This window comes from Pelophylax lessonae (assembly GCF_965119305.1).
Source record: "Pelophylax lessonae genome assembly, chromosome: 9".
NCBI lineage: Eukaryota > Metazoa > Chordata > Amphibia > Anura > Ranidae > Pelophylax > Pelophylax lessonae.
This window is the reverse complement of record NC_138776.1, coordinates 264,020,060-264,045,830: the sequence shown is the minus strand read 5'-3', so window position 1 is coordinate 264,045,830 and position 25,771 is coordinate 264,020,060. Positions and strand designations below refer to the sequence as shown.

At 48.3% G+C, this 25,771-nt stretch overlaps 3 protein-coding genes across 3 annotated transcripts in view; all 3 read right to left on the bottom strand.

Moving 5' to 3' along the window:
* Positions 1-23,356, bottom strand: part of LOC309564434 (uncharacterized protein) — a 173,925-nt gene extending 150,569 nt beyond the window's left edge. Inside the window, 1 exon segment of the mRNA XM_082269064.1 lies at positions 23,249-23,356. Within this exon segment, the coding sequence (XP_082125190.1) occupies positions 23,249-23,344 (96 nt within the window). The 5' untranslated portion in view covers positions 23,345-23,356.
* The window catches only part of LOC309563911 (uncharacterized protein), a 37,595-nt gene continuing 20,636 nt past the window's right edge, over positions 8,813-25,771 (bottom strand). Inside the window, exons 2-5 of the mRNA XM_082268544.1 lie at positions 12,650-12,772; positions 12,321-12,449; positions 12,111-12,234; positions 8,813-10,824 (exon numbers count right to left, since the gene is read on the bottom strand). Coding sequence (XP_082124670.1) covers positions 8,969-10,824; positions 12,111-12,234; positions 12,321-12,449; positions 12,650-12,727 — 2,187 coding nt within the window. The 5' untranslated portion in view covers positions 12,728-12,772 and the 3' untranslated portion in view covers positions 8,813-8,968. The remainder of the gene's footprint in view (positions 10,825-12,110; positions 12,235-12,320; positions 12,450-12,649; positions 12,773-25,771) is intronic.
* LOC309563910 (uncharacterized protein) lies at positions 19,582-22,721 on the bottom strand (the record flags this gene model as incomplete). The annotated part of the gene is made up of 2 exons (XM_082268543.1): positions 22,532-22,721; positions 19,582-21,269 (listed from the first exon to the last, which is right to left on the bottom strand). The coding sequence occupies exons 1-2, from the start codon at positions 22,614-22,616 to the stop codon at positions 19,582-19,584; spliced, it is 1,773 nt and encodes a 590-aa protein (XP_082124669.1). The 5' UTR covers positions 22,617-22,721.

Below are 25,771 nucleotides of genomic sequence, written 5' to 3'. Positions count from 1 at the left end.
CAGTGGAAGGAATAGTGGCCTATTGTTGGTATCAATTGTGGGGATTTGTCACGGAACCATGAACCAGACGTACAACAACAGATAAGTGAAAATAAGACAGCTTTATTGAAAAACAAGCTATAAAGCAAAAGTCCAAACGGATGGCGAAACCGATGCAGAGTCTTTGCGAAGCCAGGGGTCAGGAACCAGCAGGGTAGTCAGACGAAGCCAGGATCAGGAACCAACAGGGTAGTCAGACGAAGCCAGGATCAGGAACCAACAGGGTAGTCAGACGAAGCCAGGAACAGGAACCAGAAGTAGCAGCAGTCTTAGTAGCATGTGAACACAGGAGGACCAAGCAGGGAACTGAAGCCACAGACCTCCTATATATATGAGCTAGGCATCCAGCTCCTCCCAGTGGGAAGGAGGAGCCGCAGGGTGGGAGGCTACAAGAAACCCAGAAACCAAGATGGCCGCCAGCACATGTCAAACGAAGGAGAACAGCAAGAAGGTAAGACCATGACAGTACCTCCCCCTCAAGGGCCCCTCCTCCGCGGAGTAAAGAACGGTTTCTGAGGGAAGCGTGCGTGGAAGGCTCGGAGCAAGGCAGGAGCATGGACATCTGCGGAGGGAACCCAGGAACGCTCCTCTGGACCATAACCACGCCAATGAACCAAAAACTGCACCCGACCGCGGACCAGGCGTGAGTCCAGGATATTGCTCACCTCATACTCCTCACGATTGCCCACTCGGACCGGACGAGGCCGAGGAACCGAGGAAGTGAAACGATTACACACCAGAGGCTTCAACAGGGAGACATGAAACACGTTGGAGATCCGCATGCCAGGAGGAAGCGCAAGGGCATAGGCTACCGGGTTTACCCTGCGAAGCACTCGGAAGGGACCAACAAAGCGAGGCGCCAGCTTGGGAGTGGGCACTCGAAGGTTGAGGTTGCGGGTGGACAACCATACACGGTCTCCGGCCTGGTAGGAAGGAGCAGGCGCTCGTCTGCGATCAGCCTGGAGTCTCTGGCGCTGCGCAGAGACCTCAAAGGACTTCTGGATCTGTACCCAAGAAGCACGTAGGACGGAAAGGTGATCCTCCACAGCCGGAATATCCTGGGGAGAGAATACCTCCGGTAACACGGCAGGTTGGAACCCATAGTTGGCCATGAAGGGAGACGTCCCAGAGGAAGAGTTCACCGCCGTGTTCCTGGCAAACTCAGCCCAAGGCAGGAGGTCAACCCAATTGTCTTGGTGATCGGAGACATAGCAACGAAGGAATTGCTCCAAGGCCTGATTGGATCGTTCTGCGGCCCCATTGGACTGAGGGTGGTAGGCCGAGGAGAAGGAGAGATGAATCCCCAACTGGGAGCAAAAGGCGCGCCAGAACCTGGACACAAACTGACTCCCCCGATCCGACACAATCTCCTTGGGCAAACCGTGCAACCGGAAGACCTCCCTGGCAAAAATCGTGGCCAACTCCTGTGCAGAGGGTAACTTCTTGAGAGGAACACAGTGACACATTTTGGAAAACCGATCCACAATCATGAGAATGACCGTATGGCCTCGGGATGCAGGGAGGTCCACAATGAAATCCATCCCCAGGTGTGACCATGGGCGCTCCCCGGTGGCTAAGGGTTGCAGAAGGCCCAACGGAAGGTGCCGAGGGGACTTACTCTGGGCACAAACGGAGCATGCCGCTACATATGCGGCGATGTCGGAACGTAGGGAAGGCCACCAGAACAGACGTGAAACAGCCCAGGACAGCTGATTCTTTCCAGGATGCCCCGCGGTCTTGGAGTTATGGTAGGTTCGCAACAACCGAGTGCGCAACTCCTCAGGCACAAAACATCTGCCGTTGGGTCTCCCAGAGGGAGCACCAGATTGAGCCGCCAAAATCTGCTCACCCAGGGGAGAGGTCAGGCTGGTGCGAATGGCAGCCAGGATCTGATTCGGAGGTATGACCGAAGTCGGAATCGACTCCTCCCTGGACAGGTCGGAGTACTGCCGTGATAAGGCATCAGCCCTGATGTTCTTGGAACCGGGTAGGTAGGAGACCACGTAATTAAAACGTGACAAGAACAGAGCCCATCTGGCCTGACGTGGTGTCAATCTCTTGGCCTCAGAGAGGTAGGTCAGATTCTTGTGGTCCGTCAGGATGAGGACCGGAACCACCGAACCCTCGAGCAAGTGCCTCCATTCTTTAAGAGCCTGCACGATGGCCAATAATTCCCTGTCACCAATCTGGTAGTTGCACTCCGCGGAAGACAGTTTCCGGGAGTAAAACCCACAAGGAAGCAGAGGACCCTCTGGTGTTCTACGCTGAGACAGAAGGGCGCCTACTCCCGTCTCAGACGCGTCCACCTCGAGGACAAAGGGCAACCCAGGGTTGGGATGCGACAGAATCGGAGCCGACACAAAGGCGGACTTTAGAGCCTCAAAAGCTCGGATGGCTTCGGGCGGCCAGACCTGGGAATTACTGCCCTTCCTGGTCAGATCCGTGAGAGGCTTGGCTAGCATGGAAAAGTCCCTGATGAACTTCCGATAATAATTGGCGAAGCCCAAAAAGCGCTGCAGGGAGCGAAGACCACTGGGCTGGGGCCACTGTAAGACAGCCAAAACCTTCTCAGGATCCATGGAGAACCCCTCAGCGGAAATGATGTAACCTAAGAAGGTTACCTGGGATCGGTGAAATTCGCATTTCTCAAGCTTACCGAACAGCTTGTTCTCTCGTAACCGTTGCAACACTCGTTTGACATCCAGAATGTGGGTCTCCATGGACTCAGAATATACCAAGATGTCATCCAGGTAGACCACCACACACTGCTGCAACAGGTCACGGAAAACATCGTTGATGAATTCCTGAAAGACTGCGGGCGCATTGCACAGCCCAAAGGGCATAACCAAGGATTTATAATGACCGGTCCTGGTGTTAAACGCGGTCTTCCACTCATCGCCCGCCTTGATCCTTACGAGGTTATATGCCGCCCTCAGGTCGAGTTTGGTAAAGACCGTGGCCCCTTTAAGGCGATCGAACAGCTCGGAAATCAAGGGTATCGGGTAAGCGTTCTTGATCGTGATGCGATTGAGACCCCTGTAATCGATGCAAGGCCTCAACTCACCGCCCTTCTTTTTCACAAAGAAAAATCCAGCCCCTGCCGGGGACGAGGATTTGCGAATGTGTCCACGTGAAAGCGCCTCCCTCACGTACTCCTCCATGGCCTCATTCTCCGCTACCGACAGTGGATAGACTTTGCCACGAGGAGGAACGGCACCAGATTGTAACTCGATGGCACAATCGTATGGGCGGTGCGGAGGTAGGGCAACCGCGCGCACCTTATCGAATACATCCCGGTACTCTTCGTATTCAGGGGGCAACAGAGAGTCCGAGGAAGTACACAGCAACTTGACAGGCCCATGGATGCAACTAGTCCCACACTGCGGTGACCACGAGAGGATCTCGGCCGATCTCCAATCGAAAATCGGATTATGCTTCTGGAGCCAGGGGTACCCCAAGACCACCGAGTAGTGTGGAGACGAAATAACCTGGAAGCAGACCGACTCTCTGTGGACGGCACCAATGGCTAACCCCACTGGAAGGGTCTCATGAGTCACGTGTGGCGGCAGAAGGGGTCTGCCGTCTATCGCCTCAAGAGCCAGAGGAGAACCTCGAGCCTGCAGAGGAATGGAATTGGCGGCAGCGAACACACTATCAATGAACAAACCACCAGCACCAGAGTCCACCAACGCCTGGGTCGTCACCGAGCCCCCGACCCAGGAAAGGACAACAGTGATCAGTGGTTTGTCAACACGGGAAACCGGGGACGAGGAGACTCCACCCAAGATCTGCCCCCGACAGGATCTCAGGTGCGAGCGTTTCCCTGGACGGTTCGGACATGCCAACCGAAAATGCCCACCGATCCCACAGTACATGCATCGGCCCTCGCGTCTCCGGAGTACCCTCTCCCCCTCGGACAGGCGAGCAAACCCCAGCTGCATGGGTTCACCCCCAGACAAGTCATCCCCAGGAGGCGTGGGAGGAGAGGGAGGCACGGGTGGGACAACAAAGGTAGGCGCCAATCTGTTAGGAGGCCTCCGCAGACTCTCCTTAAAGGAAGGTCTCTCCCTGAGTCTGGTGTCAATCAAAATCAGGAAAGAAATAAGGGACTCGAGCTCCACTGGTAGGTCCTTAGCTGCAACCTCATCCTTCAAGGCATCCGAGAGACCATGAGAGAAAGCAGCGACCAGAGCCTCATTATTCCAGCCCACCTCTGCTGCCAGGGTACGAAACTCAATGGCGTATTCAGCTACGGATCGTGAACCCTGTCTGATGGACATAAGGAGCTTCGCAGCAGAGGCAGCACGAGCCGGCACATCGAATACCTTCCGAAGAGAAGCAACAAAACCGGAAAACTCGGCAACCACCGGATTGTTGTTCTCCCATAAAGGGCTGGCCCAGGCCAAGGCCTTGTCCGAGAGCAGCGAGATTAAGAAGCCCACCTTTGATCTCTCAGTAGGAAAGGCATGTGGCAGCAACTCGAAATAAATGCCCACCTGGTTAAGGAAACCTCGGCACTGAGTTGGCTCTCCCCCAAAGCGCTGTGGAAGGGGGGCAGAACCGGACATACCCCGAAACACCGCGGGCGCAACAACAGGTGTCGGGGTAGACTCTGGCGCAACAACCGGAGCGGCAGTAGGAGCGGACCCAGGAGCGACAACCGACCCATCGGCAACGGGAGCGAAATGAACCGTGCGTTCAAGCAGGGTTTGCAACGCCACGGCGAACTGACCCAACAGGTGATCCTGCTGATCAAGTCTGGCAACCAGCGTGGGTAGTGAGGATGGCCCTGTACCGTCAGAATTCGTGGCCTGTGGTACCGTGCGTTCAAGCAGGGTTTGCAACGCCACGGCGAACCGACCCAACAGGTGATCCTGCTGATCAAGTCTGGCAACCAGCGTGGGTAGCGAGGATGGCCCTGTACCGTCAGAATTCATGGCTTGGTCCTAATGTCACGGAACCATGAACCAGACGTACAACAACAGATAAGTGAAAATAAGACAGCTTTATTGAAAAACAAGCTATAAAGCAAAAGTCCAAACGGATGGCGAAACCGATGCAGAGTCTTTGCGAAGCCAGGGGTCAGGAACCAGCAGGGTAGTCAGACGAAGCCAGGATCAGGAACCAACAGGGTAGTCAGACGAAGCCAGGATCAGGAACCAACAAGGTAGTCAGACGAAGCCAGGAACAGGAACCAGAAGTAGCAGCAGTCTTAGTAGCATGTGAACACAGGAGGACCAAGCAGGGAACTGAAGCCACAGACCTCCTATATATATGAGCTAGGCATCCAGCTCCTCCCAGTGGGAAGGAGGAGCCGCAGGGTGGGAGGCTACAAGAAACCCAGAAACCAAGATGGCCGCCAGCACATGTCAAACGAAGGAGAACAGCAAGAAGGTAAGACCATGACAGGATTATACCTTGTCATTGGTGTCAAACCCTTCCCTCCCCACCCCCATCAATCAGCCTTTCCCTCCCCACCTCCATCGATAACCCTTCCCTCCCCACCTCCATCAATCAGCCTTCCTGGCCCCACCCCTATCAATCAGCCTTTTCCTCACCACCTCCATCAATGACCCTTCCCTCCTCACCTCCATCAATCAGCCTTTCCCTCCCCACCTCCATTAATCAGCCTTCCCCTCCCCACCCCCATCAATCAGCCTTCCTTTCCCCACCTCCATAAATGAGCCTTTCCCTCCCCACCTTCATCAATGAGCCTTTCCCTCCCCACCTTCATCAATGCCCCTTCCCTCCCCACCTCCATAAATGAGCCTTCTTTCCCCACCTCCATCAATTAGCCTTTCCCTCCCCACCTCCATCAATGAGCCTTCCCTCCCCACCTCCATAAATTAGCCTTCCCTCCCCACCTCCATCAATGCCCCTTCCCTCCCCACCTCCATAAATGAGCCTTCCTTCCCCACCTCCATCAATTAGCCTTTCCCTCCCCACCTTCATCAATGACCATTCCCTCCCCCCACCTCCATCAATGAGCCTTCCCTCTCCACCTCCTTCAATGAGCCTTGACCGCCCATGACCTGATTGGCCAGTTTTCTTTCCTGGGTCAGTACTGACCACAGCAGACTGGGAACATCCTTCTATAGCTGCAGTTTTGGAGATGCACTGACCCACCCATGACCCAGGAATGCCATGTTCACTGGCTCGGAAGAGATGTTGATGTGGCGGTGATCAAAAACACTGTAACTGGTGTGGAGGTGATCAGGGACACTGTAACTGGTGTGGCGGTGATCAGGGACACTGTAACTGGTGTGGCGGTGATCAGGGACACTGTAACTGGTTTGGTGGTGATCAGGAACACTGTAACTGGTGTGGGGGTCATCAGAGACGCTGTAACTGGTGTGGCCACTGATTGACCAGTTTTCTTTCCTTGGACCACTTTTGGTCGGTTCTGACCACTGCAGACCAGAAACATCCCATGAGAGCTGCAGTTTTGGAGTTGCTCTGACTCAGTCATCTTACCATTACAATTTGGCCCTTGTCAAAGTCCCTCAAATCCTTACAGTTGCCCATATTTCCTGCTTTCAACACATCAACTTCAGGGACAACATGTTTACTTGCTGCCTTATATTTCCCACCCACTTTTATATGCCGTTGTCAAGAGACAATGTTATTCACTTTACCTGTCAGTGGTCAGAATGGTATGGCTGATCAGTGTACGCTGTAAGCTATACGTGAACAAGGCTGGTAACCATTAACTAAAAGATAAGAAGTCCGCAGCCCACCAGTAGATCAATTTATAATGAACACTCACATAGGTTAGGTTGGCATTGAAATGGATCTACTGAAGTCCTGGGGACTTCTTATCTTATGATTTAGATTTTTCATGATTCCCCCTGCTGACCAACACCAAACCCCCCCCCCCTCCCCCGTGATGCAAACGTAGGTAGGAACAAGGGAAGGCAAATATGTGTAGATTAAAATTCAGCTTTAATTATGATACAAACACCGGACTTATTTTTTTATTTTTTAAATAAACATTTTATCAAATACACAAATGGGAGGGGAGGAGGAGAGGCTGCAGAGACAGTCACACAGGAGAGGGGAGGGGGGAGAGGCTGCAGAGACACAGTCACACAGGAGAGGGGAGGGGGAGAGGCTGCAGAGACACAGTCACACAGGAGAGGGGAGGGGGAGAGGCTGCAGAGACACAGTCACACAGGAGAGGGGAGGGGGAGAGGTAGCAGAGACAGTCACACAGGAGAGGGAGAGGCTGCAGAGACAGTCACACAGGAGAGGGGAGGGGGAGAGGTAGCAGAGACAGTCACACAGGAGAGGGAGAGGCTGCAGAGACACAGTCACACGGGAGAGGGGAGGGGGAGAGGCTGCAGAGACACAGTCACACGGGAGAGGGGAGGGGGAGAGGCTGCAGAGACACAGTCACACAGGAGAGGAGAGGGGGGAGAGGCTGCAGAGACACAGTCACACAGGAAAGGGGAGGGGGGAAAGGCTGCAGAGACACAGTCACACAGGAGAGGGGAGGGGGGAAAGGCTGCAGAGACACAGTCACACAGGAGAGGGGAGGGGGAGAGGCTGCAGAGACACAGTCACACAGAAGAGGGGAGGGGGGAGAGGCTGCAGAGACACAGTCACACAGGAGAGGGGAGGGGGAGAGGCTGCAGAGACACAGTCAAACACAAGAGGGAAGGGGGGAGAGGGTGCAGAGACACAGTCACACAGAAAAGGGGAGGGGAGAGGCTGCAGAGACACAGTCACACAGGAGAGGGGAGGAGGGAGAGGCAACAGAGACACAGTCATGCAGGAGAGGGGAGGGGGAGAGGCTGCAGAGACACAGTCACACAGAAAAGGGGAGGGGAGAGGCTGCAGAGACACAGTCACACAGGAGAGGGGAGGGGGATAGGCTGCAGAGACACAGTCACACAGAAAAGGGTAGGGGGATAGGCTGCAGAGACACAGTCACACAGAAAAGGGTAGGGGGAGAGGCTGCAGAGACACAGTCACACAGGAGAGGGGAGGAGGGAGAGGCAACAGAGACACAGTCATGCAGGAGAGGGGAGGGGGAGAGGCTGCAGAGACACAGTCACACAGAAAAGGGGAGGGGAAGAGGCTGCAGAGACACAGTCACACAGGAGAGGGGAGGGGGAGAGGCTGCAGAGACACAGTCACACAGAAGAAGGGAGGGGGGAGAGGCTGCAGAGACACAGTCACACAGGAGAGGGGAGGGGGAGAGGCTGCAGAGACACAGTCACGCACGAGAGGGAAGGGGGGAGAGGGTGCAGAGACACAGTCAAACAGAAAAGGGGAGGGGGAGAGGCTGCAGAGACACAGTCACACAGGAGAGGGGAGGAGGGAGAGGCAACAGAGACACAGTCACACGGGAGAGGGGAGGGGGAGAGGCTGCAGAGACAGTCACACAGAAGAGGGGAGGGGGAGAAGCTGCAGAGACACAGTCACACACGAGAGGGAAGGGGGGAGAGGGTGCAGAGACACAGTCACACAGAAAAGGGGAGGGGGAGAGGCTGCAGAGACACAGTCACACAGGAGAGGGGAGGAGGGAGAGGCAACAGAGACACAGTCACACAGGAGAGGGGAGGGGGAGAGGCAACAGAGACACAGTTGCACAGGAGAGGGGAGGGGGAGAGGCTGCAGAGACACAGTCACACAGGAGAGGGGAGGGGGAGAGGCTGCAGAGACACAGTCACACAGGAGAGGGAAGGGGGGAGAGGCTGCAGAGATACAGTCACACAGTAGAGGGGAGGGGGGAGAGGCTGCAGAGACACAGTCAAATTTTGAGTCTGGTGTCCAGTCTGATTATATAATTCCCCGCATTCTGAAGGTGGAAAAGAAAGTTCGCCTGTGTGATATGCCTTTCGAACATTTCCCACACAAAATATATGAAAAGGAACGCTCCCCTGATATCTTCTCTGGTGTGAAAAGGGGTTTTGTTGAAACACGGCTATGTCTGCAGTGCAATGTGAGATTTCCAATGTCTAATGAAACTATCTTTCCGAGAAAAGCATTTTTCACACTCCGAACACGAAAAAGGCCGCTCACCCGTGTGCTTCCTCTGGTGGGTGATGAGGTTTCTTTTGTCTCGGAAAGATTTCTCGCACTCTGAACACGGGTATGGAAACTCATTGGTGTGGATTTTCAGGTGTCTAATAAGGTGCGCTTTCAAGGAGAAACATTTTCCACACTCCCTGCACGAATACGGACGCACGCCTGCATGAAACTGTTCATGTCTAATTAGGTTCTGCCTTCTTGTAAAACATTTCCCGCACTGCAAACATGTAAAGGGACTCTCGCCCCTGTGACCGATCTGGTGGGTAAGAAGGTCCCCTCTCTCAGCAAAACATTTCCTGCACTCTAAACAACTGTATGGCCGCGCTCCGGTGTGAACTTTATTGTGCCTGATAAGACACTCTTTAAATGTGAAACATTTCCCGCACTCTAAGCATGAATAAGGTTTCTCGCCCGTGTGGGTTTTAAAGTGTCTCACTAAATGTTCTTTCTGCATAAAGGACTGGTTACATTCCGTGCACGCATAGGGCCTTTCACCCGTGTGGCATCTCAGATGCTTGCGAAGGTTGTATTTCTGTAAGAAAGATTTCCCGCACTCTGGGCAGGAATACGGGCGTGCTCCGGTGTGATGATTTAGGTGTCTCGTAAGATGGTATTTCGACATGAAACGCTTCCCGCACTCTGGACAGGCATAGGGCCGCGCTCCACTGTGAACCTTGGTATGGCTGACAAGATGTGCTTTCGAATAGAAACACTTCCCGCAATCGGAACATGAAAACGGACGCTCTTTTGCGTTCCCCTTCTGATGTACAGCGAGAACTGATGTCGATGGTAAGCATTTATCTTCCATAGAATAGGAAAACATTTCCTCAGTTTTACATTGTTCATCCGTAGAATATGGAAATATTTCCTCAGTTTTGCATTGTTCATCCGTAGAATAGGGAAATGTTTCTTCAGTTTTACATTTATCTTCCATAGAATATGGAAATGTTTTTTCAGTTTTACATTTATCTTCCATAGAATATGGGAATATCTCTTCTGTTTTGTATAAAATAGCATCTGAATTCCCAAGAGAAGATCCCTTAGGACTACGAGGACCTGGTGTCCCATTTTCAAAGTCAATTCTTGGACGGATACTCGGAGTATTAGAACGTAACTTATCAGAAGGTTCTTTAGGATGGAAGGAATCTTCTGATTTTTCCATACTGAGGACTTCTGCCCAAATATTTGGGGTATCGGGACAGAATTTATGAGAAGGTTCCTCAGAATTAGAAGAATTTGCTGATCTCTCCACACTTTGAACTCCTACATCAATATTTGGGGTATCAGGACAGAATTTACAAGAAGGTTCCTCAGAATTAGAAGAATCTACTGATCTCTCCATACTTTGAACTCCTACATCAATATTTCGGGTATCAGGACACAATTTACGAGAAGGTTCCTCAGAATTAGAAGAAACTGCTGATCTCTCCGTCTTTTGAACTCCTACATCAATATATGGGGTATCGGTACAGAACTTATCAGATTGTTCCTCAGGATTGGAGGGATCTCCTGATCTATCCACACTGAAAACCACTGAATGTTTTTTTTTTGTATCAAATCGTAGCTCATCAGAAAGTTCCTCAGGATTGGAAGGATCGGCTGATTTATCCACAACGTTAAGTCTACGATCTATATTTTGAGCATTGTGCTTAACTTCTGGGGGATATGGTATAATCCTTTCATCTATTGCGTTATAATCTGGAGAGGACATAATACGATCCGTTGAGGTATTCCAGATATTACGTCCATCTGTTGGAGAGAGACTTTCATAGTTTAATGTACAAATCACTTTTATTTTTATACGTCTGGCAGTAAGCACCTTCACAAACCTCTGATGTGGAACTGGGTAGGAACATAAAGCCAATCTATGCAGTTATATTGAGGAATGGAGATGGACCTTTCATATGGTGTACAGTATCTCCTCCTCATTTGTTGGGAACATGATGTTATATTGAGGAATGGAGATGGACCTTTCATATGGTGTACAGTATCTCCTCCTCATTTGTTGGGAACATGACGTTATATTGAGGAATGGAGATGGACCTTTCATATGGTGTACAGTATCTCCTCCTCATTTGTTGGGAACATGACGTTATATTGAGGAATGGAGATGGACCTTTCATATGGTGTACAGAATCTCCTCCATCTTTGTTGGGAACATGACGTTATTTTGCGGAATGGAGATGGACCTTTCAAATGGTGTTCAATATCTCCTCCTCGTTTGTTGGGAACAGTGTTGGGGGTAACTAGTTACAAAGTAACGGATTACAGTAACTACATTACTTTTTTTGGTAACGAAGTAACGTAACTAGCTACAATACTAATATTGGTAACTACACTACTTTACTAGGCTATAGGAACGCGCTTTCCTGCGTTACCCAAGCCGTGTGATACAATCGTTATTTCGAAGAATAGAGAAGGATGAAGTTTATGACTTTTTGTTGCACTTTATGTTTTATTCTGTTTTTTCAGGTTTTGTTCTCATGTTTCCCAAAGCCTGTGTTTATACAATAAACTCTATGCAGAAAGAGTGTCATGTATCTTCTTCCACACGGTCAATTAAGAAAGAGGAGAGTAAGGTAATAAGTAGTGAAGTTACTTTTCAAATGCAGTAACTGGTAAAGTAATCTCGTTACAATTTACAGAAGTAACTAGTTACATTTTTTGAGTAACTACCCCAACATTTGTTGGGAACATGACGTTATATTGAGGAATGGAGATGGATCTTTCATATGGTGTACAGTATCTCCTCCTCATTTGTTGGGAACATGACGTTATATTGAGGAATGGAGATGGACCTTTCATATGGTGTACAGTATCTCCTCCTCATTTGTTGAGAACATGAAATTATGGGGATTTCTAAATATTTTTCTCGTTTGATAACACAATTCTCTTCTTGGTCATAGGATTGCACTGTGTGGAATTACTAAACATGCAGAAAATACTTATACTCAATTTTTAAATATATTAATATAATTTAAATTCACAAGAACGGAACAACGTGGTCTGACATTAATAGTCCAGTCTCCTCTTACCCGGAGATGTGAGGGGCGGCTGATTCTCCATCATGACGTCCTCGTAGAGATCCTTGTGTCCTTCTAAATACTCCCACTCCTCCATGGAGAAATAGACAGTGACATCCTGACACCTTATAGGAACCTGACACACACAATGATACAGTCACCATCCAGACACATCCCTTGTCTGTTACTGGATAATGTCCCAGAATTCCCAGCACCGCTCACCTCTCCTGTCAGCAGCTCAGTGATCTTGTTAGTGACCTCTAGGATCTTCTGCTTGTTTTTTCTCTCAAGGGTTAGGAAGTGAGGAACTGTGATGGCCACATGGTCTCCAGGCGTAACAAGAGGAAAACTCTGTATTGAAAAAAGAGAGTGAAAGCCAAACAACCTTCCCAGAATCCTCCTTACCTCTCCGGTCAGGTCTGTGTTTTATTAATAGAGATAAGAGTGATGTCATGTGACCTCCCAGAATCCTCCTCACTTCTCCGGTCAGGTCTGTGTTTTATTAATAGAGATAAGAGTGATGTCATGTGACCTCCCAGAATCCTCCTCACCTCTCCGGTCAGCAGGTAGATGATCTCCAGGGTGAGGTTTATTAACCTCTCAGTCAACTGACTCTGTTTTTCGTCCATCCTTGTTCATGCGGTCATGTGATCTACGATGGCGTTTCCTTATAGCTGTGGAAAAGTTAACATTTACCTGTCAGACCCCCAAAAAATTTGGGATGATTTAAAATAATTGACCCAGAGGAGCCGCTTTTCGCACTGCCGACGTCAACCTCTCGGCTCAGGTTGTGGCTCTTCGTTCTTGTAATTAGCCACAGCAAAAAAAAAAAATATGTGTAATAAAATATTACTGTATTAATTGTGTATTTTATTATTGCATTTGACTTGAGTATAACGGGGTGTTGCAATATTTATAGAAGTCTTTACTATATATGTGTGTATCATCATCTGCTGGAGATAAAAGACGTCACAGTGACTATGGGGGACGAGGACGGAACATGACGGGGGGGGGGGGGGGTTACTGGGTGTAAATAGAAAATAATATCTTATTACCTCACCTTCTGCCAGTTCCAGCAATGTCTCCTCTCTACTTCCTCCCGACTCACCTTTAACCTGGAACTTCCTATTTATTCCTGACATCACTTCCTTTCTGTATCAGACATCACTTCCTGTCTGTATGCCCGCACAGCTAAAGTAACCAAGATCGCCATCTTGTGGAGAGTACGAAAACTGCAGAGTTCGTTATTTCTCGTTAGTCTGACCACTATTCGATGATTACTTTTTAATCAGAGTTTAGCATCAAGTCAATTAAACTCCTGGTGGGGATATTGATCTGGTCAGTTAAGTAGCAGAGGGGGTTAGTAATCAGTTTCAGCTGCTTTGGTGTTAATGAAATTACAAACAGGTGCACTAGATGGGCAACAATGAGACACCCTCCAAAACAGGAATGGTTTTACAGGTGGAGGCCACTGACATTTTTCCCTACTCATCTTTTCTGAGTGTTTGTCACTAGTTTTGCATTTGGCTGGGGTGTACTACTGGTAGCATCAGGCCATACCTGGACCCTATAGAGGGGGTCAGTGTCACTACTGGTAGCATCAGGCCATACCTGGACCTTATAGAGGTTGCACAGACAGTCCAACTCCTCCAGGATGGCACATCAATACGTCCCATTGCCAGAAGAGCATGGAGGAGATTCCAGGAGACAGGCAGTTACTCTAGGAGAGCTGGACAGGGCTGTAGAAGGTCCTTAACCCATCAGCAGGACCGGTATCTGCTCCTTTGTGTAAGGAGGAACAGGATGAGCACAGCCAGAGCCCTACAAAATGACCTCCAGCAGGACACTGGTGTGAATGTCTCTGACCAAACAATCAGAAACAGACTTTACGAGGGTGGCCTGAGGGCCCGACGTCCTCTAGTGGGCCCTGAGCTCAATGCCCGGCACTGTGGAGCTCGATTGGCATTTGTCATTGAACACCAGAATTGGCAGGACCACCACTGGCGCCCTGTGCTTTTCACAGATGAGAGCAGGTTCACCCTGAGCACATGTGACAGACGTGAAAGGGTCTGGAGAAGCCATGGAGAACATTATGCTGCCTGTAACATCGTTCAGCATGACCGGTTGGGTGGTGGGTCAGTGATGGTCTGGGGAGTCGTATCCATGGAGCACATGTGACAGACGTAAAAATTAGGCCCGGAGCGAGGCAAAAAAAAAGTGCAGGGCAGGCATGACAGTGTGAAGAGGGGACCAAGGTAGGAAGGGGTTAATAGTCAGTTTTGGTTTAGAAGTTTGAGGGGCTTACCTGATTGGGATATCCTGTAGCTGGGTGGAGTCTTGGGCAGTTTTCGGAGGGGAGGCTCAGCCCTGGCGTCCAGTGGAGCCGACAGACACAGGAAGAAGCTTCAGCTGGGCATCCTCCGATGGGTCCCTGGTGGCGATGGTGGATGTTGAGCAGCTATTTTCCCAGCTGCTTTCAAAGGACCAGGTTTGCTGCACGCCCAGCTGTCATCTGTGCTGGATGCCCACGTTCTGAGCATTTTTAATAACATTTTTCTGGGCATGCGTAGGATTATTTCTTGCAAATCATTGGGTGGTGGTCTTTCATTCCCCCACCCGAAAACCGGCTGCATTGACAGAAGCCGAAAGCCCATTGAAATCAGCCCTGATTGCAACACCATTGTAGATTGGCCACTTCTTCCACGTCATCTTCTATCCCGCTGACATCCGCAGTAACATTGGCATTAGTTGTAGTGCTAAATAGTGATTTGCATTTCTTAACCACTTTACCACTGGTCACTGAGCTGCTACTGCGGCAAAGTGGCTCGTTAACGTCTGGCGACGTAGACCTACGTCACCAGACTCTCTCCTCTCTCGGTGGCGCGCGCGCCGCCGGAGGCTCGCTCCCGCTGTATTCAGTCACAGCGGGAGTCGGGCCAGGGGAGGAGAGGCGGTGATCACCGCCGCTCTTCCCAGATCGTCGGGGATCGAGTGAGGAAACCCGCCCGCTTGTGTAAACAAAGCGGGCGGATCTTCTCTGTGACAGGCAGGGACAGATCACAGGATTCAGCATAGCTGAACCTGCGATCTGTGTCTGTGTCACTCAGTCCCCTCCCCCCACACACGTCAGTAAGCATGAGGCATACATTTAACCCCTTGATCACCAATAAAGTTAACCCCTTCCCTGCCAATGCATATTTATAGCACTGATTATTGTAGTAATGTCACTGGTACCCCCACAAGTGTAAAAAATGTCAGTTAGGGGTCCGAGCTGTCCGCCGCAATGTCGCAGTCCCGCAAAAAAAAAAAAAAAAAAAAAATCGCAGATCGCCGCCATTACTAGTAAAAAAAAAAAAAGAAAGAATAAAAAATACAAACCTTTCCCGTAGTTAGTAAACGCTATAACTTTTGCGCAAACCAATCAAAATACACTTATTGTGATTTTTTTTTTTACCAAAAATATGTAGCAGAAAACAAATTGGCCTAAAATGTTAAAAAATTTTGATTTTTAAATTTTTTTGGGGGAATGTTATATATCAGAATGTAAAAAATATTGTTTTTTTTTTCAAAATTGTCGCTCTTTTTTTCAAAAATTTTAAATGGCAGAGGTGATCAAATACCACCAAAATAAAGCTCTATTTGTGGGGGAAAAAAAGGACATAAATGAAATTTGGGTACAGCGTTGCACCACCGCGCAATTGTCCGTTGAACTAACGTTGTGCCGAATCGCAAAATATAGCCTGGTCAGGAATGGGGTGAAATCTTCCGGTCTTAAAGCGGTTAAAAATACGCTCTTTGAGAATTTTTTTGTCAAAGACATGTAGCTAAATACATTTTGGCCTAAATATATGACAAAAATTGAATATATTGGATATTTTTTTACCGTCAAAGTAGAAAATGTCAATTTTCTTCACAAAATTTTCGCTCTTTTTTTTTATTAATATCGCAAAAAATGAAAAGTGCAAAGGTGATCAAATACCACCAAAAGAAAGCTCTGTTTGTGGGGAAAAAAAGGACGTAAATTTCGTTTGGGTACGGCGTTGCATGACTGCGCATTTGTCAGTTAAAGTCGCGCAGTGCCAAGTTGCAAAAAGTGGCCCTGGACGTTAAGCAGGAAAATCCTCCGGTGGTAAAGTGGTTAATAAACAGTCACATCTTGCAAAAAGTATTTTATTTTCTATACATTTACAGGGGGGAAAAAAGTAAAAACAAGAAAAATAGGATTTTTATTTATTTTTTGTTCACCTACAGTGAGGGGGAAAATGTACCGTATTTTCCGGCGTATAAGACGACCCCCCCTAATCTTCATCTACCGGTAATACTTATACTTAGGTTACCTTGGAGATATTATACTCGGCGTATAAGGCGACCCCCCCCCATTTTTGGGGGATTTTTTCGAGGTTCAAAAGTAGTCTTATATGCCAGAAAAATACAGTATTTGATCCCCTGCTGATTTTGTATGTTTGCCCACTGACAAAGAAATGATCAGTCTGTAATTTTAATGGTCGGTTTATTTTACCAGTGAGAGACGGAATAACAACAAAAATATCCAGAAAAACGCATTTCAAAAAAGTTATACATTGATTTGCATTTTAAAGAGTGAAATAAGTATTTGATCCCCTATCAATCAGCATTTCTGGCTCCAAGGTGTCTTCTATTCAGGTAATAAGCTGAGATTAGGAGCACTCTCTTTAAAGGGAGTGCTCCTATAATCTCAGCTTGTTACCTGTATAAAAGACACCTGTCCACAGAAACAATCGGATTCCAATCTCTCCACCATGGCCAAGACCAAAGAGCTGTCCAAGGATGTCAGGGACAATATGGTAGACCTACACAAGGCTGGAATGGGCTACAAGACCATTGCCAAGCAGCTTGGTGAGAGGGTGACAACAGTTGGTGCGATTATTGGCAAATAGAAGAAACACAAAACAACGGTCAATCTCCCTCGTTCTAGGGCTCCATGACAGATCTCACCTTGTGGAGTTTCAATGATCATGAGAACGGTGAGGAATCAGCCCAGAACTACAAGGGAGAATGTTGTTAATGATCTCCAGGCAGGTGGGACCATAGTCACCAAGAAAACAATTGGTAACACGCTACGCCATGAAGGACTGATGTCAATGTATCACTTATTTATGACGAAAGGGATACAAAGACCTCTGTTGAAATTCTACTCTCTCTTGTAAGAGACATTTTGCAACAGAACATATATGAACTTTCATTCACCTCCAAACAAAATGGAAGCTGCACTGTTCAAAATCCCTATACATAAGATGGAATATACATGGTTTTTTAAATCCATTGTTTTTCTATTATTTAATCCCCAATAATACCGACAGGACTGAAATCCTGCAGCGTCCACAAGGTCCCCCTGCTCAAGAAAGCACATGTACAGGCCCGGTCTGAAGTTTGCTAATGAACATCTGAATGATTCAGAGGAGAACTGGGAGAAAGTGTTGTAGTCAAAGGATACCAAATTCGAGCTCTTTGGCATCAACTCACCATGGAGGAGGAATGCTGCCTATGACTCCAAGAACACCATCCACACCGTCAAACATGGAGGTGGAAACATTATGCTGTTTTTTTGCAAAGGGCACAGGACAAATTCGCCGCATCAAAGGGACGATGGACGGGGCCATGTACCATCAAATCTTGGGTGAGAACCTCCTTCCCTCAGCCAGGGCATTGAGAATGGGTCTTGGATGGGTATTCCAGCATGACAATGACCCAAAACACACGGCCAAGGCAACAAAGGACTGACTGAAGAAGCACATTAAGGTCCTGGAGTGGCCTAGCCAGTCTCCAGACCTTAATCCCATAGAAAATATGTGGAGGGAGCTGAAGGTTCGAGTTACCAAACATCACCCTCAAAACCTTAAAGACTTGGAGAGGATCTGCAAAGAGGAGTGGGACAAAATCCCTCCTGAGATGTGTGCAAAGCTGGTGGCCAACTACAAGAAACGTCTGACCTCTGTGATTGCCAACAAGGGTTTTGCCACCAAGTACTAAGTCATGTTTTGCGAAGGGGTCAAATACTTATTTCACTCATTAAAATGCAAATCAATTTATAACTTTTTTTGAAATGCGTTTTTCTGGATATTTTTGTTGTTATTCTGTCTCTCACTGGTAAAATAAACCGACCATTAAAATTATAGACTGATCGTTCCTTTGTCAGTGGGCAAACGTACAAAATCAGCAGGGGATCAAATACTTTTTTCCCTCACTGTATGACGATTTTCAGTTTATAAACTGCCCCTATCTATAATACATGTATAACCCATTCCTTGTTACTTTGTATGGACTCCAATTCTAGAGCAAATTTCCCATCCCCCCTAATCATAAAAAAGAAGAGTGTACAGCAATTAGAAGACAGTACAAGAAAAGAACACTTAGTAAAAAATATAATAAATCCCTGTTTTCGCAACTCTCTATAACTGAAACTGTTAGATGAGGGTTGAAAATTTGCACCTCCTGAGGATATAAATGGGAGTTCACTATTACAAATAAATCTTCCATCCGCCATGGCCTTGGGAAAGGGGGGGGGGGGGGAAGAGCCTGCAGAGACACAGTCACACAGGAGAGGGGAGGAGGGAGAGGGTGCAGAGACACAGTCACACAGCAGAGGGGAGGGGGAGAGGGTGCAGATACACAGTCACACAGGAGAGGGGGAGAGGCTGCAGAGACACAGTCACACAGGAGAGGGAGAGGCTGCAGAGACACAGTCACACAGGAGAGGGGAGAGGGAGAGCCTGCAGAGACACAGTCACACAGGAGAGGGGAGAGGGAGAGGCTGCAGAGGCACAGTCACACAGGAGAGGGGAGGGGGAGAGGCTGCAGAGACACAGTCACACAGGAGAGGGGAGGAGGAGAGGCTGCAGAGACACAGTCACACAGGAGAGGGGAGGGGAGTGGCTGCAGAGACACAGTCACACAGGAGAGTGGAGGAGGGGGAGGCTGCAGAGACACAGTCACACAGGAGAGTGGAGGAGGGGGAGGCTGCAGAGACACAGTCACACAGTAGAGGGGAGGGGGAGAGGGTGCAGAAATACAATCACACAGGAGAGGGGAGGGGGAGAGGCTGCAGAGACACAGTCACACAGGAGAGGGGAGGAGGAGAGGGTGCAGAGACACAGTCACACAGGAGAGGGGAGGAGGAGAGGCTGCAGAGACACAGTCACACAGGGGAGGGGAGGAGGAGAGGCTGCAGAGACACAGACACACAGTAGAGGGGAGGAGGAGAGGCTGCAGAGACACAGACACACAGGAGAGGGGAGGGGGAGAGGCTGCAGAGACACAGTCACACAGGAGGGGGGAGGAGGAGAGGCTGCAGAGACACAGTCACACAGGGGAGGGGAGGAGGAGAGGCTGCAGAGACACAGACACACAGTAGAGGGGAGGAGGAGAGGCTGCAGAGACACAGACACACAGGAGAGGGGAGGGGGAGAGGCTGCAGAGACACAGTCACACAGGAGGGGGGGGGGGATTATGGCTCCCCATAGTGATTTCTCAGGTGCCTGTACAGACTATCTCTGCGAGTGAAATATTTACCGCAATCTGAACAAGAAAAAGGGCGCTCGCCCGAGTGACTTTTCTGATGCTTAATAAGATATTTTTTGAGGCGGAAAGATTTCCCGCACTCTGCACAGGAATGAAGAAGTTTGTCTGTGTGGGTTCTCTGGTGTCTAAGAAGGTCCCCTTTCAGGGTGAAACTTTTCCCGCAGTCTGAACAGGCATATGGGCGATCTCCACTGTGATATTTCTTGTGCCTTATAAGACTCTCTTTCCAGATGAAACCTTTCCCGCACTCTGAACACGAAAAAGCACGCTCGCCCGTGTGACTGTTCTGATGACTCGTAAGGTATCTTTTCTCGTTGAAACTCTTCCCGCATTCTGTGCATGCAAAGGGAAGCTCGCCCGTGTGAATCCTCTGGTGAGTAAGGAGGTGCCTTTTTTGGCTGTAACATTTCCCGCACTCTGCACAGGAGTACGGCTTCTCTCCGATTTCGGCTTTGACATCCGAATCCGGACTTTCCTGGTGCGGGAAACAGTTTTCTTGCTCAGGGGGCTCGTCGGGAGAATGAATTTCCTCCTTTTTAACAATGTCCAACGTCTTTGTGAACAATTCCTCGCTCTCAGAGCATGAGAAGGTCACCCCGGCTGTGTCGGCCTTTTGACTCTCTTGAACCTTTGATTTTGTTTTTAAGGGTTTCCCACACGCCGACTGTGTTGGCTGCTCCTCTATATGAGTTCGTTGGTGAAGGATGAGCATAGCTCTGAGCGCAAAGGTCTTCTCACACGTCCTACACGTGTACGTTTTTTTGCCCACGTGGGTTTGCTGGTGCTTGATAAGGGTATCTTTCCAAGAAAAACATTTCCCGCACTCGGAACACGTAAAAGGTCTTTCGCCCGTGTGAGTTCTGAGATGTCTCCTCAGGTGGCCGCTCTGCATGAAAGACTGACCGCACTCTGTGCACGCATATGGCCTTTCCCTCGTGTGGTATCTCAAATGACTGACCAGGTCGCCTTTGCCTATGAAAGTTTTCCCGCACTCCGGACAGGGATAGGGGCGCACGCCTGTGTGTTGACTTAGGTGTCTAGTAAGATGGGATTTACATATGAAACGTCTCCCGCACTCCGAGCATAGGTAGGGCCGCACTCCGCTGTGAATTTTTTTGTGAAAGACCAGATGGGATTTTGTGTTAAAACACTTCCCGCACTCGGAGCATGAAAATGGACGCTCTCCCGTGTTCGTCTTCTGATGGCCAGTTGACGTTGGGCTTTTTTTATTAATAGTATATGGAATGATCTCTTCACCTTTCTGTAGAACATTATCTAGATTACCGTGAGGAGATTGCTTGAGCGTAAAATCATCTGGTGTCCTACCGGCAACGGGAGTTCTCGGAAGGATCTTCAAGGTAAAAGCATTCAACTTATCAAAAGGATTCTCAGAAGTCAAGGGATCTGCTGGTCGGTCTGAATATATATTTGGGGTGGCCGTATGGAATTGACAAGGAAGAACATTGAAAGAATCTGCTGGTCGGTCTCCACAGTTAGGTGTGTGAGCAGCGGGCTTCACTTCTGGAGAACATTGTACGGTCCCGTGATCTACTGCATTATAACCCGGAGAGGAGAGAAGATATCTCTCTGAGGAATTGCAGTCATCATATTTATCTAATGAAAAGAGATTTGATAAAAAAAAAAACATTGACATTGGTTTGGTGAGGAATGTTGGGAACATGACGTTATATTGAGGAACGGAGATGGACCTTTCATATGGTGTACAGTATCTCCTCCTCGTTTGTTGGGAACATGACATTATATTGAGGAATGGAGATGGACCTTTCATATGGTGTACAGTATCTCCTCCTCATTTGTTGGGAACATGACGTTACATTGAGGAATGGAGATGGACCTTTCATATGGTGTACAGTATCTCCTCCTCATTTGTTGGGAACATGACGTTATATTGAGGAACGGAGATGGACCTTTCATATGGTGTACAGTATCTCCTCCTCATTTGTTGGGAACATGACGTTATATTGAGGAATGGAGATGGACCTTTCATATGGTGTACAGTATCTCCTCCTCATTTGTGGGGAACATGACGTTATATTAAAGAATGGAGATGGGCCTTTCATATGGTGTACAGTATCTCCTCCTCATTTGTTGGGAACATAATGTTATATCGAGGAATGGAGATGGACCTTTCATATGGTGTACAGTATCTCCTCCTCATTTGTTGGGAACATGACGTTATATTGAAGAATGGAGATGGACCTTTCATATGGTGTACAGTATCTCCTCCTCATTTGTTGGGAACATGACATTATATTGAGGAATGGAGATGGACCTTTCATATGGTGTACAGTATCTCCTCCTCATTTGTTGGGAACATGACGTTATATTGAGGAATGGAGATGGACCTTTCATATGGTGTACAGTATCTCCACCTCATTTGTTGGGAACATGACGTTATATTGAGGAATGGAGATGGACCTTTCATATGGTGTACAGTATCTCCTCCTCACTTGTTGGGAACATGACGTTATATTGAGGAATGGAGATGGACCTTTCATATGGTGTACAGTATCTCCACCTCATTTGTTGGGAACATGACGTTATATTGAGGAATGGAGATGGACCTTTCATATGGTGTACAGTATCTCTTACTAATTTGTTGGGAACAGGATAGCATCCCTGCGTTATTTGCTAGTAGCACTTTGTAGTGTCCTAAAATACCAAGATTACTGTATTGTATTAGGTACTGCAAATGTTTCAGCTATATGAGGTATACATGGTGATATATTATCTGTTGGGCGCATAGGGTGGGAGTGTAGGTTTATTGATGATGTTCTTAGTGACAGCAATGAGGATTAGTAAATTATATTATAATTTATGAATGTGCATTCCTTTCATATTCTATTTCCTCTTACCCGGTGATATGAGGATCTCCTGATTCTCCAGCTTGATTTCCGTGTAGAGATCCTTGTGTCCTTCTAAATACTCCCACTCCTCCATGGAGAAATAGACAGTGACATCCTGACACCTTATAGGAACCTGACACACACAATGATACAGTCACCATCCAGACACATCCCTTGTCTGTTACTGGATAATGTCCCAGAATTCCCAGCACCTCTCACCTCTCCGGTCAGCAGCTCAGTGATCTTACTGGTGATTTCTACAATCTTCTGCTTGCTGTTATCCTCAGGTGACAGGGAGTGAGATGGAGGCACTGTGATGGTCACCTGGTCACCAGATTTCACAGGGGGAAAACTCTGTATTGAAAAAACACATTTAAGACCATAGGTGTGCGCAGCCTATTGCATTAGGGTGTGCACCCCAAAGCTCAAACATATGTGTGTTTGTGTATATACACACTGTTATGAATAAATATGAACAAACATTTAATAATTTATAAAAACATGGACGATGTCAGTAGGGCAGTGGGCCCTGGACAATAGGGGGAATCTGCGCCGCACTGGGTGATTAGGGTGTGCCCAGGCACACCTGGCACACCCCCTGTGCACGCCTATGTTTAAGACCAAAGTATTCTCTATCCTCCTCACCTCTAAAGGCACACTAATTATTAATATTATTATTAATAGAGATAAGAGTGATGTCCTGTGATCTCCCAGAATCCTCCTCACCTCTCCGGTTAGCAAGTAGATGATCTCCAGGGTGAGGTTTATTATCTTCTCAGTCATGTAAATCCGGTCCTTTTCCATCCTCATTTTGGTGGTCATGTGATCTATACAGGATGCCCCTTCGTGTAGAAGAATAATAATAAATTAAGAATTATCTGGACAGTACTGGCATGATTAAAGTGGAAGTTCAGGCAAGGAGGAGGGTAAGTAGGACATTAAGTAGTATGTACAAGAGAGGAGTGTGGAGGATAGGTAGGACATTGGGTAATATGTGAAGGAGAGGGTTGTGGAGGGTAGGTAGGACATTGGGTAGTATGTGAAGGAGAGGAGTGTGGAGGGTAGGTAGGACATTTGGTAGTATGTGAAGGAGACGAGTGTGGAGGGTAGGTAGAACATTGGGTAGTATGTGAAGGAGAGGAGTGTGGAGGGTAGGTAGGACATTGGGTAGTATGTGAAGGAGAGGAGTGTGGAGGGTAGGTAGGACATTGGGTAGTATGTGAAGGAGAGGAGTGTGGAGGGTAGAACATTGGGTAGTATGTGAAGGAGAGGAGTGTGGAGGGTAGGTAGGACATTGGGTAGTATGTGAAGGAGAGGAGTGTGGAGGGTAGGTAGGACATTGGGTAGTATGTGAAGGAGAGGAGTGTGGAGGGTAGAACATTGGGTAGTATGTGAAGGAGAGGAGTGTGGAGGGTAGGTAGAACATTGGGTAGTATGTGAAGGAGAGGAGTGTGGAGGGTAGAACATTGGGTAGTATGTGAAGGAGAGGAGTGTGGAGGGAAGGACATTAAGTAGTATGTACAGGAGAGAAGTGTGAAGGGTAGGTAGGACATTGGGTAGTATGTGAAGGAGAGGAGTGTGGAGGGTAGGTAGGACATTGAGTAGTATGTGAAGGAGAGGAGTGTGGAGGGTAGGTAGGACATTTGGTAATATGCGAAGGAGAGAAGTGTGGAGGGTAGGACATTGAGTAGTATGTGAAGGAGAGGGGTGTGAAGGGTAGGACATTTGGTAGCATGTGAAGGAGAGGAGTGTGGAGGGTAGGTAGGACATTGGGTAGTATGTGAAGGAGAGGAGTGTGGAGGGTAGATAGGACATTGGGTAGTATGTGAAGGAGAGGAGTGTGGAGGTTAGGTAGGACATTGGGTAGTATGTGAAGGAGAGGGGTGTGGAGGGTAGGTAGGACATTGGGTAATATGTGAAGGAGAGGAGTGTGGAGGGTAGATAGGACATTGGGTAGTATGTGAAGGAGAGGGGTGTGGAGGGTAGATAGGACATTGGGTAGTATGTGAAGGAGAGGAGTGTGGAGGGTAGGTAGGACATTGGGTAGTATGTGAAGGAGAGGAGTGTGGAGGTTAGGTAGGACATTGGGTAGTATGTGAAGGAGAGGGGTGTGGAGGGTAGGTAGGACATTGGGTAATATGTGAAGGAGAGGAGTGTGGAGGGTAGATAGGACATTGGGTAGTATGTGAAGGAGAGGAGTGTGGAGGTTAGGTAGAACATTGGGTAGTATGTGAAGGAGAGGAGTGTGGAGGTTAGGTAGGACATTGGGTAGTATGTGAAGGAGAGGGGTGTGGAGGGTAGGTAGGACATTGGGTAATATGTGAAGGAGAGGGGTGTGAAGGGTAGAACATTGGGTAGTATGTGAATGAGAGGAGTGTGGAGGGTATGACAGAGGGCAGTATGTACAGGCAAGAAGGGCGGACAATGTACACAACATGACGGCACGTGTTGGACACTGGAGGGTGAGTGGAACACGTAGTAAGACTTGGTTAGAATGGGATAACTGTTCTCGAAATTAGATGCCTGGTTAACCCATGGTACCTCCTTACAGTCCACCAAATACAGACCTATCTAAGCACACTTAGAGCCCACGTTACACGGAATAGAAAGCCTGAATGTACTCCGTGCTGGACATTTGTGGGTTCTTTGTGTGCAGAGTAGAACATTGAATGGGTTATCATATTTACATATCACTGAACTCTATATAAGCATCTTTTCTGGAGATAAAACACATTACAGTGACTATGGAGGAAAAGGATGGACATGACGGGGGGGGGGGGGGAGGGTTACTGGGTGTAAATAGAAAATAATATCTTATTACCTCCTCTGCTGCCACTTCCAGCAATGTCTCCTCTCTACTTCCTCCCGGCTCACTTCTGACCCAGAACTTCCTGCCTGCGCCTGACATCACTTCCTGTCTGTTACGTAGTTCGCCATCTTGTGGCGAGCATGCTAGCTGAAGGCTTCCTTATTTTATTCGTCACCTGACCACTACTGGATAATGTTGGGAATAGTCATTTGAGTGAAAATAAGCCTGTTCTTCCTGATTTAGAGGTGCAGGTTGGATAATGAAGACATCGAAGTCCCCGTCCTTACATACCCAGAGAATACGAAAAGTTAGGGCGAGGGAACTCTTGAGCCTGACTTCCGGTAGTCATGTACTGTCATGGCTTCCAAAGAACACTACATTTATAGCCTGGTCTTCCTGATTTAGAGGTGCAGGTTGGTTAATGAAGACATAAAAGTCCC